Raw genomic sequence first — 21,512 nt, forward strand, 5'->3', positions numbered from 1 at the left:
AGGTTGCAGCTGATTGACGTGGAGAAGGGAAGAACGCCTTGGCGTTGAGGTGTGTCAAAGTTAAAAAACCTACAGCCCTAACGGATTTGGAGAAGGGGTGTTGGGGTGCCCGGCTCCAGATCGCTCTTGGTGAAGCTCTCTCTGGTGTATGCTTTCAAGATACATGTAACGCAACTAGTAGCGTCATGCTGAAATTTGCACTGGAGTTCTCCCCAAGCTTAGATTGAAGCAAAAACCCTCTGCGCCCAAAATCTCTCCGCACCCAAAATCTGTCTTCTAAGAATACCGGTTGGTCCAATAAAAGATGTTATTTACAGCCCCTGTAGGTATAGAGTTACAAAGTCGTAAAGGGACACTTGCTAACACGCTGCAGGAGGAGAAGACTAACACAGCAGTCTCTTGGAAAGCTGCCTTGGTCTAATTAAATAGGAAAATGGAAAACTCACTTGGCCAGAAATGAGAATAAATAAATAATATGTATTGCAGCCTCGGTACGGGAAGAAGAAGATTAAAACTGCTGATAACGCGTGTTTGTGAGTTGGTTCTATTTTTTCCTAGTATTTAAAGCTCTAGATCCAGAATTTTACCCCAAATGTATGTGTGCAAAGAAAACTCTTTATGGAAATGCTGGGAAATTCTGCCAATGAATTCAGTTATTCTTTCTGTTGTGATTTTTAAACTGTGTACTTTTAAGAAGCTTAAGTTTTTGTCAAAACAATCCAAGAAAGCTTTTTTTTTAACTAGATAAAAATGAGTCCAGAAAAAATGTAATGGCTTTTTGTTTCTATAAATAAAAAGGTAAAGATGTATTTGTCTAGTTATGAGTGTTAAGTGTAAAAGCGGCTCATCTGGGAAATAGATCTTGTTACTGTAAGAGCTGCTCATCTGGAAAATAGATTTTGTTACTGTTTTAGTGCAGAAAATAGACCTTCCATTCTGAATGATTTTTGGTGTGCTTGAGCAATAAATAACAATATGAATTGAATTACGATTCGTCTATTTTGTTTCCTAAAATAGTTGCCTAAATATTTATATATCGTAAATATTTCAAATTATTTTCTAATATTTTTCTTTATATCCAAATACTTCCCAATAATATCTTAGGAAACAGAAGGAAAATTCTTGTGTATCTATCTCAGGTACACTGCTTTTCCTTCCCCTCAGATCAGGCAGACTCCTTTTTACAGGAGATGCTCCTGTTGCTGTGTTTTGGGTTTTGCATGTTCTTTTGTCAGAAATATTCAAGAATGTGGGTGAGACTTTCTTGTCTTGAAAATTACCAGTGTTTCTGTGTATGGCAAACTCTAAGTAAGGTTGTGTTTTGCTGTCTTAAGGTTTCTTATTATTATTCTGGCATTGGTTTTACTTTTGTTGTTTAAGGAGAGTTTGGTTGGAGTTTTTTGTTTGGGTTTTTTTTTTGCTTCCTGTTCATGCTTTCAGTCTTGGCAGTCTATGCAGCATCCCAGTATTTTTGGATTGTACCATCTGTGTAGCTCCCAAATCTTTATATTGGATGTGCTTCAACTTTTTGGCTTAGTATCTAAAATCTGCCTTATATAGGTTATATTTGCATGTGTTTCTCTGTGTTGGGAAATGAGTGTTCTACCTTGTGTCACTGGACGCTGGACAGCCAGTGCTGTTGAGGTCAACTGTAATGTTTGTGTAAATGTTTTACTAACTTGTTGAACTCAGTTAACTTTCAACTTCTTGAAATTCATCCTGTGTAATTATCTGAGCATGTTTCACTGCTTGTATTGAGCAATGATAAACTCAAATTTGAATAAAGCAACTCAACTGATACTTTGTGTGCCTCCATGACCTTATAATTTGCCTGATACATAGTCCACTCCTACTAGCTGAAGGCGAAGGTGAAGAAAAGAAGTGCAGGCGCAGTGTCTCTTGGCTCAGTGCTCCGAAGTGGTTTGCTTTAGGAATCTCTGGAGTGGAATAGCTGTTGCTTCCATCCTGCTACAGGTGTGTGCCTAACATATTCACAGTTGATGTTGATTATTGCTGCTCATTTATAAAGGCAGTAACTGGAGCCTACTGATGGTGATCTGTGCATTTTACCTGCTTGCTTATATTAATGAACTTGTGCTTATATTACTGTTACCCTGTTTTCTCCTTTCTGTTTGTTGTTCATTTTATCCATCCTGTTGTATTCTGATAGCAGCTAGGATTTTAAGTTATTTGAGAGGAACGCTTTTGGAAATATTTTTCTTTCTCAGTAACTAATCTCTGGTCTGTCTCTACCCTAAATTTTTTCTTCCATTCTTTCTTCGGACCCTCTCTTTCCAAATTCCTTTTCCATTGCCATTTCTGTTATGCTCTGCCCATTTCCCTCTCTTGTCTCTGATTTCTTACTCTCCTCATCTATTTTTATGCTTCGTGTGGATCCTGTTTTGCTGGCACGCTTGGTTAAACGGTCTGCACCACTCATCGAAGAGGTTCAATGTGCTTTTTTCACTCTTAATGAGGGTGGAGAAAAATAAAATCCCAAGATTGTTGGGCTTTTTTTGTCCTTATGAGTATAAAGGTGGAAAGGAAAAAAGTCAGGGGAGAAATAGAGAACAGAAAGTGTGAAATGGTGGTGGATGTCTGAGAAGGGATAGAGAAGCTTAGTGAGGGAGTGTTTCATGGAAGTCTAAGGCTCATCCACTAGTAGATCTGGCAAGAAAAGTATGTGTTAATGATGGCAGTTGCTCAGATATTTTCGGATCATCGGAGATTCTGAGGCTTGCATAAGTGTCACATGTACCATTTGTAATAGGACTCTGGAGTTTGTTCTTAAGGCAGGTGCTTGGCTTGTATTTGTGATTGTTCGGTAAGCAAAATCCTTACACTGCATGAGAATAACAACACCTCTTCTGACTAGCCGGAAGGCAGTGCTCACTAATGCGGCTTATGTTTTGTTAAAACAGCACAGCTTCTTGGATTTTCAGTAGTCCTCCTTGCTGTGATGAAGCAAACGTGGTAATGCCAGATGCATCTTAGTACAAATCCATAGCTGTGAAGCTGCCAAACAGCTCAGCGCTTTTCATGAACTCCGTTCGGGGCAGGACTTTTAAGTTGCTACAGGTTAGAACTAAGTTTTTACTCATTTCCATATAAAATATGAATGCTTTAGAAACTATTACAGTTGGAGTTGATCTGCCACAGAGGGTGACCAGGGCTATTGTCCATTGGTGGAATTGTAAAGTCACTTATTCCTCTTCTCAGAATGTCCTTCTAAGGCAGAGTGAGTCAAGAGCTTGTGCTTCTGCCCGCAGCGCTCCGCTTTTACTAGGAATGAGAGGATACAAAAAAAGGTCACACAAGACAGGCAAGGTTATCCTTCTGCAGTGGGCTGTGCATTTCGTTTGCCCTAGAGATAGCTGAACACTTGAGTGAGTTAGAGAGGCACTCAAGGAATGACCCAATGTGACGTTGTTTACTGAGAATGGGTAAAAGTCAATCTCACTTTGCTGTAACTGGGGACAAAGGTGAAGGATGGAAATAATAAAAGTCGTACAAGGGCTAAATCTGGGATAAAAGGTAATGGAGGATAAGTGAGTTCTTAGGGTGTGGGAGAAAGGTGTGTGGAAATAGAGGCTGCGTCAGGTTTATGTAGAAAGGAAAGGAGAGAGGTTAGGATTAGGAATGAATAAATGTAGGATAGAGATGGCAAATAGAGATTTCAAGAGAATGAACATAGTGGCGCTGAGCAGATTGCTAAAAGACAATCAAATGTAAGGGCTGGAGGTGGGTGAGGGTCTCAGGCAGAGCAGATGAACAGGCATATAAAGTAGAATATTCAGTGCTGTGGGCAGATGGATGTGTTACCAAGAGTCTGGAGAATGATAAGGAGCTGTTTGCACCTTCTGTATGCTGAGTGCTCTGTGTGCATATCAATGCAGGCGATACTGCATATGGTGGGGCATCTGGCCACATGCTCTTTTCTGCTGTTAAAATGCAAGTAACAAAGATAGCTATATATTATCCTCCTTTTTACTTGGGCATCTAATGAACCCTATCGTTTCTGTGCCCATATCTTTCCTTTATTAGCATTTCCTAGGAAAAATATATGCAAAGAGATATGTGTTAACAGAGAGGAGGTGTAGCTGTATGTTGATATCCGATACTGCGTCACACAACTTTGGGGCCTTGGCTTATAGACGCTGTTTCTAGAAGCTGTGTAAGTAACCTGAGTGTTCAGGGCAACTGGTCTAGATGTGAGAGTGTAGTGGGGTTTTGTTGGGTTTTTTTGTAATTCTGAAAATGAAAACTGTGTCAGGAGAAAATGATGAAAAACCAAAATTAGGACAGAAAGGGAAAGTATGAAAAATACTGAGAGGCAGAGCCCAGGTGCACCTTACAGTTCAGTCCCTCTTGTGCAGCACAGGCTTTTCTTGGGTATGAGGATGCTGCTGGAAGGATATGCCTTCACTCTCCCTATGCACTAATCTCTCCCAGCAGCTTAGCCCGAGATGAAATTCTCTTTGTTTGTGACTCTGAATAACACTTGTGTTCTGCCACAGCATCTCAAGCGTGTAAATGTTAGGGCAAAGCAGTTCTGCCCTGAGCTCCCTTTGGTGATGCTTCTTTTCAGATAACATTTGGGCTTTTTGAAGGTTCTGGGGACTCTAAATGTTGAGAACCTTCAAGCTCAGAGAGAAAAAAATTATCTAAATAAAGTCAAAACTAGAAATACTGGGAAGCAAACTACTTTAACTCTTCTGCATTTGGGAAACAGAGAAACCTTTACTCTGAAAGAACAAAACACTTAGATGCAGTTGTAGCATTAAATGCAGTAAATCACATCTTTTGGATGAGGTGTTGAAAGGCATCTAAAGGGCAGAATATATGTGTGCAGACTGTTTTGTGGTTTTTTTTTTCCTACAGACTTTTTAAGGAGAGGGCTCTTGGTAATTTCCATTCTGTTCGTAATTTCCGTTCCTGCTTTTTTTCTCTACAGGACCTACTGCAGCTCTGTGATTGCTGATCCATGCTTGACTGCCTCAAGGGGTCCTGGCAAGATGGCATCTTCCAGACTTCCCATCCTTCTAGCATTGGCATTTTCCTCTTTGTCCATTGTTCTTTCCCATTCAAACAGGGAGATGTGGTTTCAGGATTTCTTTCCGCCTAACATGTGCCCTATAAATGCCAAAGCCAACACTTTTTATGGTATAATGTTTGATGCAGGAAGCACTGGAACCCGGATTCACATTTACACCTTTGTGCAGAAGAGCCCAGGTAAGACCCCGTGTCAGTCTATGCACTTGGAGTATATTGACTTAGGTTCCAGCTTCCCAAAAGAGGGTTTTTTTCCCAACACAGCATTTGGGAACAACTGAAGATTTCTATAGTTTGTCCTTCAAATGGTCCTCTGGCAGATGATTATTGTCCACTTGTGGTGGTGTTTTGCTGTGAAAATATTGTTTTTGTAGATCTTTTGAAACTTAGATATTTAATTCTGGATATACTGGAGAGTTCTGAATTTCCAAAGATTTTCATCTATGCGGCTGTTTAAAGGACTGTCTCATTGAGTTGGAAAGAGGCTTATGTTGTTTTTGTCAAGTTGCATGTTACCTTGAATTATATCAAGAGATATTTAAATTCTGCATATGTTTGTATGTCACATTTTATAGCAAATTAAAATCAGTAAAAGAGTTATAAGCACCGAAGGTCTGAGCTATTTGCAGGAGAACTCCTGTGCGCAGAGGCACCACACTCCAGTATATCTGCTTCTGACACAGTGCAGAGGTACCCAAGTTGGCTGCACACGCAACAGGATTCAAGAGGGTGAATTAGCTTGGGTACAGTAAGCCGGCAAATTTGCAACGTTGGTTGAGGGCTGGTTGAGGGGACTCAGCTAATAAGCCCTTCAGGGCCACGCGTAGTACCTATGTGGCTTCACATGATTTCAACCTTTGTTTGGAAGGACTGGTAGAACATCCAGCTCTGATGGAATCAGCCTGACTTGTAATATGCAATACTCAGGGGTAGCTTCTAGACTCAAGCTGCTCTGGGAGCAACAGTCACACTTGTTTGGCTTTGCAGCCAAGTGCTTGAGCCCAGTCAGCTCTGTTCTGTCTTTGTGAGTTGGATGAATCACCTAAGAATAATCAGGAGTTGACTCTGTTTGTCTTAATATGAATTAGTATTTCACAATTAGCTTGGGGACAGAAAGGGAAAGAAATTTTATTAAGATTAGGCAACAATCATACTACGTTGCTGTAATTCATTGTAGTTCACAAATGCAAAATGAATGTACTTCTAATTATAACAACGTGTTCTTAATAAATTGTGAACTTGGAGGATACAAGGGCAACATTCTGTTAAATATGTTCCTGAAGTGAACGAGCAGTGCTTGTTTGAGGAGTGGAATAGTATTGTTTGCAAGGGAAGTCAGGGATAGTCACTTTAAAGGGGTTGCAGGCAACCTTTCTGAAACTAAAGAAAGAGATTTGAGTTGTTGACTGTTTCATGTAATGTTTTGTTTGTGCAGAAAACCTTCCAGAGTTGGAAGGGGAAATCTTTGAGTCTGTGAAGCCAGGTCTTTCTGCATATGCTGATCAGCCTGAAAAGGTAAGGCTCTCCTTCATTCCCTGTGAGTTGGTCTTGCGTCTACTAATATCAGTTGTACTCTACCAAGCAGTTCAAGTGTTACTAATTGTAATTGCAGAGAGTCAAGAAAAAATGTAAGGGTTCTACTGCTGGGTCTCTAAACCTGTTGCTCTACTTTTGTGAGTTAATTTCTACACAGTGAAATGGGAGCTGTTGTTTTACATATTTCATCAATGGAACAATGGCTTAATTAATTGCTTAAATGCTATATCTAACTAGACTATATGCCTTTGAGAATTTCAAAGACAAAGTGATTTTTGGCTCTAGAAACATCCATATTCAATGTTTATTTCCCCTATAATTACCCCAAATATAAGTAAATATATACTCCTGTCTTATTTGCAAATAATTTTCTCAGATTTTCCTTTTGGTTGAAATTTTCAGTGCTGGTCACAGTTCAAAATGGGCATATTTTGTTTTGATTTGTTTAGTTTAGAAGTAAGGCTTTAAGACTGCGGGAGTTTCTTTTTTAGTTGTGTTACAGTGACAAGCAGAGAGGGTTAATTTCTCTGACTCCTAAAAATGTTTGATTTTTTTTGTGTGTATGGTCAGATCTACAAAAGTTAATTTTTGTTTATGGAGAAGGGGAAGAATAAAGGTACACTTAGCAGATTAAGTCAGGCCTTAATATTTCTCTAAGTGTATTCTCTGCTTCTGTCATCAGACTTCCAATAATTTGTTTGTTTTGGTTCTTTGCTGTTATCTTTGGAACCATGGCTTGGAAGCCAGTGCTCAGTGATATGTAGGACTCACTTCAGTGAGTCAGTCCTCATGCTCAGTTCAAATATTTAATTACAGTTTTAGCTGAATAATGATTCAGGTACAGGCAGTTACTCTTCTACTGCCTCAGGACTTTTGTTGTTTTATTTATATACAGAGTTTTTCAAAATAGTTGCACAGTTCCATCTTCCACAATCAGATGTATTAATTAACACATAAATTTTTAATTTTAATAAGAAATCGAAGTTTGATGTGATCCTCTTTATTTTCAAATGGTGGTGGTGGTTGTGAATTCATGCACAGTTCCATGTCACTCTATTGGATCAGGAGTCAGAAATAAGCAACAGAGCAGAGAGCGCTAAAATAATCCTGTTGTTGTGATACACAGGGCCAGTCCTGAAGTAAGCTGCCATTTTCCAGATCCCCCGTACTGACAGTAAGCTCTTTCACAAGCTAAAGGAGGTGCCAGAGAAATGGCAGATTAGATACTCTACCTTGTGTGCTTTAGCAGTCTCGGAGTTGAGGGTAGTATAGGGGGAGTTTCAGGTTTCTCGGTTTGCTCAGTGCTACAGGAATTTGAGTGAGAAATTTTATGGAAAAGTGAATGGCTTTGGGATTTTTTTAAACTTTGATAAGATCTCCCATTATTTCACTAAATTGTCTTGTTTGTGGGTAGGAGAGGAGAAGAATTCACCCCAAAAGAGATTTCTAGACATTTCACAGGAGAATGTTTACTGCTAATGCCAAACCGTAATTGTTAGAGCAGTGTAAATAATTGAGAGCCCAGCAGTGATGCCTGTACCTCATGTGGTAACTATGCTACAGCTGGCATTTGAACTTATACTACTTGCTATGGACACACTTGGAATTCTTATATTGCATTTAGTGAAATCTACAGACATTCCTCCTGACCTTTGCAGCTTCAGTCAGTAATTCTACCATTTAGTTTCATCATACTGCAAGATGTCTAGCTTTGTCAGATACTCAGTTCCCTCGCCTCCCTCCGTCCTTTCAAATAATACTTTCCACAAACAGTGAATTTTCTCTTGCCTAAGATACATCTCTGAATACACTCATCCTTCCAATTCAGACATTCTCTCTAAGGTTCTTATGAGATGTTTAGCCCAGTTTTTATCCTTATTTTGGGTGTGGGTGAGGTATCTTCTGCTATTGAATACTGGTTTCACTAGTGTTGAGGGGGAATTGGGAGGTCTGTTTTCTGATGGCCTGTAGGAGGAAACCGTAAGAAAAACATCATCTTTTTCCTTTTAGGGTGCTGAAACCGTCAAAAGATTGCTGGACACGGCCATAGATGCTGTGCCACCTCACCTCTGGAAGAAGACCCCGGTAGTGTTAAAAGCCACAGCTGGACTGCGCTTGCTGTCAGAGGAGAAAGCTCAGGCTCTGCTTTTAGAGGTAATACTAAGATCTTTTGGATGCACTAGTATTGCTCTCCTGTTTCATCTTTCATGACTCAGTTCTCCATTCTATTTAGCATAAGAGAATTTCAACTGTGAAAAGTGACTGTAATCCCATGATAGTATGAGACTCACAGACTTTACAGACTTTCTTATATGACCCTGAAATCCTCTGTCTTGATGTGGATAGAAGGCATGGGTAGAGAGACCTACAATACTTGTTTCTTTCTTTTCTGGCCCTTGAAAGAAGAAGAATTTTGTCTACTCCACACACTTGTCTTATTTTATACTGCTGTGAAAAAGAAAACTTTCTTTATCACCATCAGAGCAGAACAAGACTTTTAAGACCAAGGAATCTAATAATTTCTTTCTTCAGGTGAGAGAAGTCTTTGAGGAATCACCATTTCTTGTTCCAGAGGACAGTGTTAGCATCATGGATGGGTCTTACGAAGGTATGTTTTAGAAGGAGGAAAAGGTGAAAGCAAAGAGGAGTGGGGGAAAGAGAGAGATCTCTTATGGACATGAGAGGGAAAAGGTCACTAAACTGAGGGAAAAAATAAAAGGTTTCTAGCCCTGTTTGAAACAATTCAATCCTGCTTTTCCTAGGAGATGTTGATTACTTGATCATCTGTTAGGCTACAAATGCAGATACACAAACAGTTTTATGAGTTAGCTAGATGAAGGCTCATCCAAAACCTTCTGAGATTCTAGAAGAGAACCTCATCTCAGAAATAAGTATGCAGGCTAATGCAGGCTAACCAGCTGAAGCCTGCTCTTGGGAACTGGTGGAAAAAAGATGGTGTCCACCTCTGAAAGGCTACATGATGATATATAGCAAGCTAGGAAGCTTATGGAAAGTACCTAGTAAATTCTGCAATATCAGCATTAAAAATAATCTATTATGATTAGCTTATCAATTTTCAGGTTAAGGTTGGAAGCATTGTGCATATGAGAGGAGAATGAAGGATAATTGACAAGTATTAAAAATTAGGTAGCGAAATAAATAATAAAATAATACATTTTTTTTAAATATTCTGATGGAAAAATGCAGCTAATAAAGTAGCAAAGGAAGTAACCTAAAATACAAGAAAAGGTGAAATACGTTGTAGGTTTGGAGTAAGTGATGATTTTGCAGTGCATAACAGACCACTGTAGCATTTTGGCTACATATCCAGACATATTTCCTTGGAGAAAAGGCAGGTAATAATCCTTCTGTATGGATGCCTGATAAGAGCCATCTGTGATGTTACATTCAGTTCTGAACACTTCATTATGGAAGATATATTGCCAGTTTGGAAGGTGTTCAAGGAAAGCAAAAAGAATTATCACAGCGCTTGAACAACTAACAAATGGAGGAAGATTAAAGAGCAAAATCTGTCCATATGTGCCAAGAGAAAAGGAGAAGTAACATGAAGTCTGCAAGTATTTGATGAAGTACGGTGCAATGCATAGTATGTCACTGGGATTAACGGGTGAATTGTATAGTAGGGAGAAGTGTTGTATTGACAGGGAGCAGGACCAATGAGGCATAACAGAGCACAGTGTAGCCTGACAAAGTTTATTTAACAGTCCCACTTCTTCCACTGTCACATGTTTGCCTATGTTTGGGTGAGAATCATGCCAGTGTCAAGCAAGCTGCTGGAGTCAAAGAGGAGTTGTTTGTGTTTTGCTGGTTGCCACTATGTCTGGAGTGTAATTACAGAAACCACAACATTAGAACACAGAGCATGTGTATGCGATTTTCAGATTAGGAATTGAAATGCTGGGGGGGGGGAAGTGCCCAAGGAAACTTGTGCATTGTGTCAGCTCATTACTTCTTTGCATATTGTTTGGATAATAGACATGATTTGTGCATGCTGCAGTTGCATGGATATTACAAACGTTCTATCTATCCCAGCTTACGGGATTTTAATGAATTAGTAATGCATCATATAACTTAATTATAAGTTTGGATTAATCTCTGAAGTATGGGTCGGTTACGTTAAGTTAGGAATGATTTCCAGGTAAATAAATAACATGTGGAGGGGTGGTAAGGGTGGGCAGGAGGTTGTGGGAGTATTCAGTGGTGACTTTCTTTTTCCTTTTTCACTCTTTGCAGGAATTTTAGCCTGGATCACTGTGAACTTTTTGACAGGTAGTTAATTCTGTATAACTTCTCTCTAAATACAAACTTGAGTCTCTTTTGCGGAGGTGATCACCCTAAGTTCCTCTGCCTCACTTGCCATATCCTGCTTTTCTTCCCCACTGTGGCACCAGTGCTAAAGCAGTGGATTGTCTTGGGCAGACTGTATTCCAGAGGGTGAGCCACACCTGTAGTAAGAAGGAGGCATCTTAGTCCAGAAGATGCCAGGATTTACTGAGGACAGGGAGGCACGGGCAAGCTGGTTTCTGCAAGGTACTCCCGATAGGAAGTGGTATTGCTAGTCTGTTAGAAGGTGGGAAACAAGGTTTTACAATGTTCTTCATCCCAGTGTGAACTATGTAACTAAATGGTGTAACAGGGAATGCACTGGTGCTTTAGCCCTACTGGCTCTAAGAAATTCTAGGAGTGCAATCTAGTGAAAAGAAAAGAAAATCCGAACTCTTGTAGGTACAGAAGCAAGCAAAAAAGCTGCTGAGGGTGAAGAGAAATGATAATAGCTGGTTCTGCTCTTACTGTCCTTCCTCTCCTACTGCTCTTGACAAGCTATATGGTGGTTACAGAATTTATGTACTTTCCCTGACAGTATTCTGCAGGAGATACTTTGTCTCTTACTTTCGGCTATTGCTGGGCACCTAGAGATTTATCTGCTTTTGTCTCTTTGGAGGTGAAACTGGAATCAAGGAAGAAAATCCTACAAATCTTTTCATAATACCTTCCATTTGCCTACCTTTTCTCTGTGACGTTTTTTGTCTTTGAAGGCCAGCTGAGCCCTCCTGTATTGCTGTGATAATGTGATAACTTGGTGGCTGCCTGAACATGCATGCAGTATTTTGCACTTGGGGCTGTTCTGAGCATGATGTTGTTTGCAGGGCAGCTGTCTGGCCAGAACCAGGGTACTGTTGGGACTCTGGACTTGGGAGGAGCCTCAACCCAAATCACATTCCTGCCACGGTTTGAGGTGAGGAGTGGTTAAAAGTGCGTGGGTTGGGACTGCAGGGCCAGTGGAGAGACCTGAGCACTGCTGTGCTCTCTGATATAATTTTGTCAACACTGGCACAAGCAGAACATCTGTGGTGTACAGAACATCTGTATTTCTGTTCCCTTTGACATCAGCAGTTGGCTGATAGGCACTTGCAAACAAAGGAGCCTGGATAACAAGGAATTAAAACGAAAGAAAGCAAATGGGTAAAAACAAAGAGAAACATCTTTTGTTTTTCAGACCCAGGCTGGGAAAGCCCCATTAATGCAGACAATTATTTTGTGTTCAATAAATGTAGAACATTTCCAGGTTGTATTCTTGCATATTACAAGAAATTTAGGGTCTGCTCTGAGTTATCTTTTTTTTTTTTTTCCTATTCCAGTCTGATAGCAGATCCTCACTGAATTTTGGAGGGGGGTGTCTCATGGGGCAAACGTCTTTTTATAATAGCACAGCCAATGGCTCTTTGTTTTCCTATCAATTTCTTCTCATTTTCTTTGAGAATTCCCCTCTCTGCCCCTCAGTCCATCTCTGCGGGATTTGTCAGGAATTCTATAGCTCTTTAGAAACAGCTTGAACTGGCACCCAGGTCTAAAGTTTGCATGGGAAAATTACATGGGTATTGGAAGGGCACTATAGCATTCTGTATCTTGGTATGGTGAAGTTGTTTTTGTCCCCCTTTCTGAAGGAGTCCTTTATTTAACATTATTTTGTTTACAGAAATTGAGATTCTCAAAGGGTGTTTGGGGACCACAGAACACATCGTTTTCGTATCAGGATATTTTAATTCTGCAATGGTGGGTCATGTTGAAACATGACATGCAACCTTATCTTGCTCAGCAAAGCCTCAAGTACTCTGGGCTTGCCCTCTGTTTTGTGTTGATAACACCTGCTGAAGCGGGCACTGGACCAACAGGAAAGGGTGTTGCATGTCGGGGTTGAAATTATCTGGCTGGTGCCTGCCTCATTTGGGAGGGGTGTGAGGATTTCTACATTTTTGTGAAAGTAAGGCATGAAAAAAGCCAGTTGTTTTCTCCAAACAGTTTTTTTTCAGGATCTCTCCTTTTTAAAAGTTTTTGTGATGTAATGTTTAGGAACAGAACTCAAAATATGTGGCAGGGTCTGGGTGTGTTGTGTCAAGGACGTGACTGCCATTCCAATGAAAATCTACCTGAGGCCCAAAACAAATTTCAATTTGTATTTGTTCAGGAGAAACTCAAGCTGAATACTGCCAAATCTCTTTCAGCTTCAAGCAGGCTTCTGTCTAGGACTCTATAATTCCAGATCTGAGTTATTTTTGCTCTATCTGCTTACTTGAATGGTAACTACAGGGACTCTGCAGCTTCAGTCCTCTCTGAGATTCTGCTGCTTGGCCCAGCATAACAGTGTGTCTGATACAAATGCACAGGGCCAAGAAGGGATGGGAGAATGAGGTCACCAGCAGAGGGAAGACAGAAACTGGAACTGAGATCTCGGGGACTGGAAACAAAGGAACAGTAAATGAGCCCTGAACTGGTTTGGATTTAGAAGAATAGTTAGTCTGGCAAGAAGGTAGGGACTGAGTGCCAGTGGGGTGGAGGTGCACACAGAGGGAGGACTGTGAAAGGAGGAAAACTGGAGGTGGTGAGACAAGAGGTTAATTTAGAGGAAAGCACTTAAACCAGGAGGTAAAGCAGCCCTAAGACTGGGAGTGAGTGGTCACAGTGTTTCCTTGAGTATCAAGCATGACATTTAACACGGTGAAAATGTGGCTTATACTTTACTTAGCATTTTTAATTCTTCTGAGTTCCTGAATTGAGATGTCTAGTCTGACTTGCAAAAGTTCATAGTGCTTCTAGTGCAGGTGATTTCGATGGGGACTCTGTATATATAGACTAGCACGTAAGTACTCTGAAAAATTCAAGTATCCTGAATTAGAAAGTATTTTCACCCTGATCTGTTGCGCTTCCCTATTATACATTGAAGTAACACAAAGATGCATATAAATAAACTCAGTGTTAAAAGCTGCAGATATTACAGCAGTGGGCACCATTGGAAAACTGTTCTTTGTTTTCAAAGCAGATGAGATGAGTGTGCAGTTAACCCTATGGGTATATCTGTGATATTACATCAAAGTTGGTTATTTTTTATTGCATAACAGAAACTAAAAGATTTCTTCTTTTACTTAACTTTTAGGAAACTTTGAAGGAAACCCCTGGGGATTTTCTTACCTCATTTGAAATGTTTAATAGCACCTACAAGCTCTACACCCACAGGTGAGGAGCAAAAAGGCTGCTGTCTCCGCTGGGAAAATCAGTCTTTCTGCAGCCCCTGAACTAACCACAAATGGCCATGTCATCCCATTACCAGCTGTTGGGACCATGACTTTTTTACTAGTTTTCTTATCTGCTTGAAGCATTAGTTGAAGTGGAACATGATATTAGTTGACTGGAAACATTCCAGGATCATGGTTAATATCACTGCAAGGGAATATTAGTCAGTCTGTCAAATGAAGAGGAAGCATTACAAGTCACTGTATTTAAGGAGAAGAATTCTTATTACTGGATTCAAGCCAAATATTCTGGACCAGGCAGAAAGGTGGATATCGTGCCAGTAGTCAGAACTAAACCTGGTCAGAGATTTGGAAAGAGGACCTTCCTGAGACTTCTTCCTTCTTAGTTCAAAATGGCGCATCTCATTAGCAACTGGACAAAAAGTAAAGCCTAGACTTTACCTGATGTAAACCAAAGAGAGACAACCACAGGCAGCTGATACAGACCATGGAGCACAACAGATTCTTGAACCAATTGGAGGGGATACTTGGCCTGGAATAATATAATTGTGCTTACTACGTTAAGCTAACAAATTTCTGAGATGTCTGCAGTGAAATCCAGAGAGTTTACCTGCATGACTTACAGTCCGATGAGAACTCAACCATGTGTAATAGAGAGTTGGTCTCAGCCCGTTACTAAGTGGGGTGAAGATTATCATCTCAGTCAGTTACAGAATATGCTTACTTGACAGAAAAGCTGGTTTAGTAGTCCTCCTCTCCTACTGCTTACATTTACTGATGTAACTGATTGCTGTATTCACTAATACAGTCCATTAGATCACTTAAAATAATTGGGATTGAAAATCATCTCCTAAAAATGAGGGAGCTGGAGGTTAGTTTAACTCTGATTATTCTGTAAACATTTGTGTTGACATGACTAAAGGGATAAGTAGCCAAACATAGAGCTGGGACTGAAAGGCCAATCTAGCTGTGTTCCTGAAGCCAGGAATGTGTAATTCTCATAAAATGTTGTTCACATCCTAGCTTGTAATGAGTATAGCGGTAATCTGTGGAGTCAAACAGAGGTGAATTTCACACAGAGGCACAGCTCCCGTTTAGTGGGAGGTTCTGCAGTTCTCCTATTAGTTCTGCCCTAAGAGCATATAGTCTTATGTGTGTGACATAAGAATGGCCATCCTATTCCCCATGCACTCCTCACATACCCTTCTTTCTCCGTCGTTTTTAAGACTGTGCATTTTTGCTTTTCATGAGTGTCCTGTAGAAATGTCACATCAGCTCTAACCACTTTCTGCAGTTTTAGATTTACCCATTTTACAGCTCTTCGTAATTCTTGGATTTGTGTCACTCTTTTGATACTTGGAATTGTTCTGGCAAAGGGATCTCTCTGTTTTAGAGAGGGGAGAATTGTGGGAAGCAGAGGAAGGAAATTTGATTTGGGTGTTCCAGGATTTAGGGAGAGGCTATGGGTGAAGCATACCAGATGTGCAAGAATTAAAACTGTAATGTCTTTGTTGTTTGCAGCTATTTGGGGTTTGGACTAAAAGCTGCCAGACTAGCAACGCTTGGAGCTTTGAATATGGAAGGTATGTTCATATGATAAAATATCCAAAATTTTTGAAGAGATGGTTAGACTTAGTCTTGTGTCAGCAGCCCATTTCCCCTGTCTTCACTCCTGTATCTTGTGCTTTTCTGTGTTTTCGCTGGTATAGATCTGTCTGGAAACAGGCTACCGCTTGTTAAGGAGTTGTCTTGTGAGACAGCTGCTTTTCCCTATTTCCAGGTTCAGCCAGCAGTGAGACTGAGTGCAAATTTCAGAAATGCACACATGGGAACATATAAACACCATATAGACATGGCCAGCCACAAACGCACAGCTTCCCAAGCATCCACAGAAACACAAACAGAATGAATAGATCCTTTTCCTAAGGATTGCTGCTTAGGCCAAACCCACTTTATAAGTCTCTCTGGTATCTGCCTGGCCCGCCATGTTGCCCCAGACCTCCTGTTGTATACACTGACTAGTCTAGCTTGAAGTCCACGAGCATATCACACACGCTCTCACTCACTAACCTGAATGCATACTCACATTCCTGAGTCTTTCCAGTCTCTGACCCACACCTTAAGTCCTTCCAGTCTTCATGCCCAGACCTTGGGCCTTTTGTCCAGTCTCTGGCCAGGACCTGGGGTCTTTCCACCTTCTGGATTCTTACTTGCTGGCTAGATGGACTTGTGTTAATTACTGGAATGTACTTAAATAAAAAATAGTTGGAAATAGGGTTTAAGAGGAAGATAGGACAGACTGCAGTGATTGGTCACAAGGCTCAGCCAGAAAAGCATACTGACCAGCTGCCTGCTTACCTGTGACTGCCTTCTTTTATCATCCCTTCCATTTTCGCACACTTGCGTTTCCCTGATTCCCCTTTTCCCTGCCTTTGAGCCTTCCCCTAAACATCCCATAGTAAATTTTGCACAGTCCCACAATCCCTCTCAACCATTCTGTAAGAAGTTTGCTTTTTCTGTGAGACCTGCACTGGCCACAATAACCATGTTTTCTTTGTATCAGTTCCAGTATTTCTGGTTGAACCCTTCAGGGATACATTCAGTGGATCCTGTAGTGGCCATTGATCAGTGTCTTACGAGTTTTTGTCTTCGTTGCTCAGTTGCTTTGTTTGTCTCGGTTATCTGCTGTTTATTAGGGTTTGTGTATCTGTGTGTTTAATTAATTACCTCTCTTGTTTCTTGTCTTCTGTGGTGAACAGCCATTACCCAGATAGCCTTCTACCATTTATCTTTCATTAACAGATGACAAGCCCAGCTGCTCTGCAGCTTGCAGAACAAAATGGACACAACTTTTCCAGACCGAGACTGGTCCTTAATTCATAATCAGTTTGTGCAGCATCCATCAATTCAGACTTCCATACTTTTGCTTGAAGACCTTAATGAAGATTTTTCAGGCTCTTCTTTTCTGGTTCTGCATATGAATCAATAATGGTGTTAAGTTTTAGCCTTTCTGACTCTCCCCTCTGGTTTCGTTCCAGCTGTGGATGGACAAATGTTCCGTAGTTCTTGTTTGCCAAAGCAGCTGGAGGCAGAGTGGCACTTTGGGGGAGTGAAATACCGGTATGGCGGCAACAAAGAAGGTAAACTGAGGAGACTTGTTGCTTCTTGTAAGATAAGTCTTCAGAATCTGAGTTTTTCCTTGGCAAATACTCCATCAGTTACCTTGGGTTATGAGGGATACCTGTCCAGTCATAGATGTGGACTTCTGACAGGGCCAAAGAAAAATCTGAAGCTCTAAAAGTAGCTGGCCTGCACTCTCCATACTCTGAGATTGCTCTCTGTGATCTCTTACTATAAATAATACCTTTATAGAAAATGTTAAGAGTTACATGTGCAAATAAGAGCTTTTTTCTGCTGTGAGCTAAGTGCAAAAACTCTGGCTGTGTTAGGGTACAATAACTGGTAGGCCAAAGTGTATCTCACTTATTTTTTAATTATTTCTTAAGATACTATCCCTAATGCTGCATACAGAGGGTGAAGCTGCTACCGTCAGTGACTAGAACAGACCCCTTTGGTGACTGATGTTGCTTTGCTTTACAGTGGGGAACACAAGAGCTGAGTTGCAGATTTGGTGTGTGAGTGGACTGATAAAACTACAATGTGATGGAGAGGGAAAGTAAGGTTTTATCTAGCAGGTGGTAGCAAATGTAAATGAGATTCTGCTGATCACAGAACAGAACAATGGGAGTTTTGCCTGATGTGGAGGAAGCTTTTCATGCACCTATACTAGTTTGCGCAGCACATCTTTCAGATATTGCTATGATCTGCTCTAACGAGTTCTACTTGATGATGGAGATCCAGAGTCCCTGCCTGCATGCAGGTGCCATGCTGGATTACTGAAGGGATATCTAAGCTCTTCTCACCTCTTCTAATGCTTTAATCTCTGCTTCTTCCCTTTTTCATCCTATTGCCACTGATTCTTCCATCTCCTGGATATGCCTCTTTGTCTCACTCCATCTGTGTTTGTCCTGACAGGAGAAACAGGATTCAAGCCTTGCTACTTGGAAGTACTCAAGGTTGTCAAAGGGAAACTGCACCAACCAGATGAGATTCGTGGAAGTTCCTTCTATGCTTTCTCCTATTACTATGATCGCGCAGTTGACACCAACCTAATTGGTAAATTGGTTTGGGATAATCTACTGAGTGTGAGCATGTCAACCAGAAGATAGACAGAGGAACCCTGGAGGCTGGAGCATGGGGAGCAGGGAAAAGGAACGGTGTTGAGAAAGAGGAAATACACAAAATGCCTTCAGGGAATGAATGTGTATCCGTCAATGCAGTTTGATGTTCAGAGTTCAGCAGATGAGACTTTTGCTCTGAGCTCCAGTTACACTTGCATCTCTGTCCTCTGTTACCAACAGATCTCACTCCTAGCCCAGCATCACTGAGTTGCACTCTAGGGTCAACTTAGATATAGAACACAAATGCTTTCAGGTCTATGATGATGTTTTCTCACCTCTTCCTTTTCAGATTATGAACAGGGAGGTGTTCTGGAAGTGAAAGATTTTGAAAGAAAAGCCAAAGAAGGTATTAGTCATGAGACTTGGGAAACTGGTGGGGATGAGAAATAACAAAAACATGAATGTCTATAGGCAGTACATAATGTGAGTTTGACTTTTAAAAAGAAGTTTGTTTAACCTTTACTCCACTTACACCTTCCGTGTCATGTTACTTGGCTTTTATTAGCCAACACCTGTAACTCTTGCAGAAGAAAGTACTGAAGAGCAGCGAGGGGAAACAAAGTGTTAGGGGCTTTACAGTTCTGCTCAGGAGAGGAGGGAGATGATAGTTCGTAAGTGTCAGTACAAAAGGAAGTGAATTTGCTGTATCAAGAGCTCCTTCTGTCAAACTGCAACTCTCTTGAGTTTAGGAGAGTGCTGACTTCTGTAAGTCTGTCACCTTAAATCCTTTTTAATCTCTAACAAAATGGCGGGAGAGAGCAAAGGTTGTTTAAGTCTGACAGCCTCTTCTGCATTCCTTTCCCTCCCTGACTGTTTTCCTGAGTGCTTGTTCTAGTTTTGTACCTCCTCCTGTGAAAAAAGAGCTCCCACCTTGCCATGCTACTGATGGCTAAAACTTTAGCTTACAGAGCAAGACCTCTGAATTGTGATCATCCTCATGATGATTAGTAGACCGTATTTGTCACCAGAAGATGCTTAATTATGTAGTTCAGGACTGACTTTTTTCTGAAATAGGCCTAAGTTCTAATGATTTTTCAGTTAAACTTAATCTCCCTAGAAACTCAGATGGTTTTGAATAGGGGGATTAGGCTCTAAAGTTTGAGTGTGTTTGTTTTGTTTTGTTTCCCTGGATACTGAGAGAGCTTATTTCTAAAGATGCAGCTAAGATGTTATCTAACACCGTCAAACCATTTATTTAGCTTTAGAGCATCAGGAGATCAATTCTGTGATCCTAAATTAAAGCTCCTCTTTCTCATGTCAATAGTAGGAGGATGCTCCTTATCAGTTTCTAAAAAGAAGTGAACTCTGCTCTTGATGCTTGTAGGACAGGGCAGTAACAGTAGGTCCAGAAGACAATGCTTAGTGTAAATCCATTTTCCAGTCACTGTCACCCTTACTATGGAATCTTGACTTCGCTGCAGCGAGGGAATGGTTAGTTGGGCAATAGCCTCTTCCATGTCCTAGGACATGTGTGGTTGGAAAAAAAATAAAGAAGCTGCCAACCTAGAAGGTAGAGTCCATTACTGGAGCCATCCTTGGAGACTAGACAAGGAAGACAAATGATGCTGTGTTCTTGAAAGACTAAGTAATAACCAACTCCCTGGCAGTTATCAGTTGAGCAGGGATTCAGACTTCAAAAGAGCTATGTGTATTATGCTGCTGTAATAAAAGATGTACTTATGATGGAGTTAAGGTTTATTCTCCAACATTATAGAAGCTGTGTAGCATGTACCATGTGTCATATGTACCTGTTAGTAAAAGCAGGTGGCTTGTTTTAGTAGGCTTTGGCTTGAGATCAGTTCAAATGTATAATGTGGATAAAAGCTCCTTTATTTTGCTGAGATCCCTTTTTTTTTTCCTTCCTTCTCTAGTCTGTGATAACATGGAGAGGTACAACTCAGCCAGTCCTTTCCTCTGCATGGATCTCACTTACATCACTGCTTTACTAAAGGAAGGTTTTGGATTTAGGGACAACACGCTCTTACAGGTGAGAAAAACAGTTAAATCCCAAAGCCAGCTTCCAAATTTCTCTTACCAATCAACATGCATTAGTTCATTTTTCTGGCTAATTACCTACTGAGTCTTTCCAGGGTCATTACATGTAGTTGCTGTCATCTGTGCAACATATGAATCTAGAGAACTGTTGCAAACAACTTATTGTTCTTCCTTTATAGTTAACAAAGAAAGTGAACAACATAGAGACAAGCTGGACTTTGGGTGCTACCTTTCACCTACTGCAGTCTCTGGGGATAACCTATTGAGCTGTGACATTCCCGTGGACTTCAGCATTTCTGAAAGGCTGAGAAAGCAAATTGAAATCTCCAGGTATACGTTGTTCAGCTGGAGTTGGTCACAGAGCTCGGACCAAAGCTATAGAACGGATCTTCACCCCGGATTGGCATCATGCATAACGAGAGCTGCCACAGTATGATTTGTAATTGCAATTGCCATAAATGATCCAGAAGCTGCCTTCTGAAAATCAAAAGGCCTGTACTCCAGCAGAGTATCCACAAGGGGCTCAAAGCCAGCTTTCACCAGCACGTTTGTACAGCATCCCATTGCTAGAAGCACAGAGTAGCTGGCGTGTGGTGGTAAACTACAGACACGTGATTTCCTCTCCCCCTTTTATTTTAAACATCCATAACTTAAGTTTGCTTGTGAGATGTTAAATAGAGAAATTAAAGATGGCATCAACAGTCATTCAGAGAAAAGTGAACAACTCTGGATACTGCCAGCCTCAGCGTTCCAAGTACCTGGCTGTTAGCTTATCTAATACATTGCAAGAAGACTCCGGTCTTTCAAGAAGGGGCCTGCTATAAGCACACTTTGGGCATGGTTTTGGGAAAGGTGTTGGCTAAAACGTATGTTGTAACTTACCAAGCATTTCTTTAGGCAGCAGTCATTTCCTAAGCAGAATGTGTGCCTGACTCTGCGTTCCTTTTTGCTGCCCTTTACAAATCTGTGCAGCTATACCGTACATCTGGCTACCAGACCTGGTAACTTGATTCATTTAGCATGTAGTCATAACACGTAGTTGTGCTGGCACAACTAAACAGCAGTGCCAGCTATTTAAACTCCACTGCCAAAAGAAATGCTTGTCACATTACACCCACAAGGAAATGAAGGGTGCAGT

General features: G+C 40.8%; 1 protein-coding gene across 1 annotated transcript; it reads left to right on the forward strand.

The window, feature by feature from the left end:
• Positions 1–1,452: 1,452 nt before the first annotated feature.
• ENTPD5 (ectonucleoside triphosphate diphosphohydrolase 5) lies at positions 1,453–21,016 on the forward strand. The gene is given in 14 exon segments (XM_009584820.1): positions 1,453–1,619; positions 4,949–5,232; positions 6,488–6,567; positions 8,599–8,742; positions 9,121–9,196; positions 10,843–10,878; positions 11,757–11,845; positions 14,042–14,121; positions 15,660–15,721; positions 17,177–17,278; positions 18,174–18,314; positions 18,669–18,725; positions 20,251–20,366; positions 20,554–21,016. Coding segments are annotated over 14 exon segments (1,521 nt in total). The 3' UTR covers positions 20,641–21,016.
• The last annotated feature ends 496 nt before the right edge of the window (positions 21,017–21,512 follow it).

This window comes from Fulmarus glacialis, unplaced genomic scaffold, assembly GCF_000690835.1.
Source record: "Fulmarus glacialis isolate BGI_N327 unplaced genomic scaffold, ASM69083v1 scaffold34340, whole genome shotgun sequence".
NCBI classification, from domain to species: domain Eukaryota; kingdom Metazoa; phylum Chordata; class Aves; order Procellariiformes; family Procellariidae; genus Fulmarus; species Fulmarus glacialis.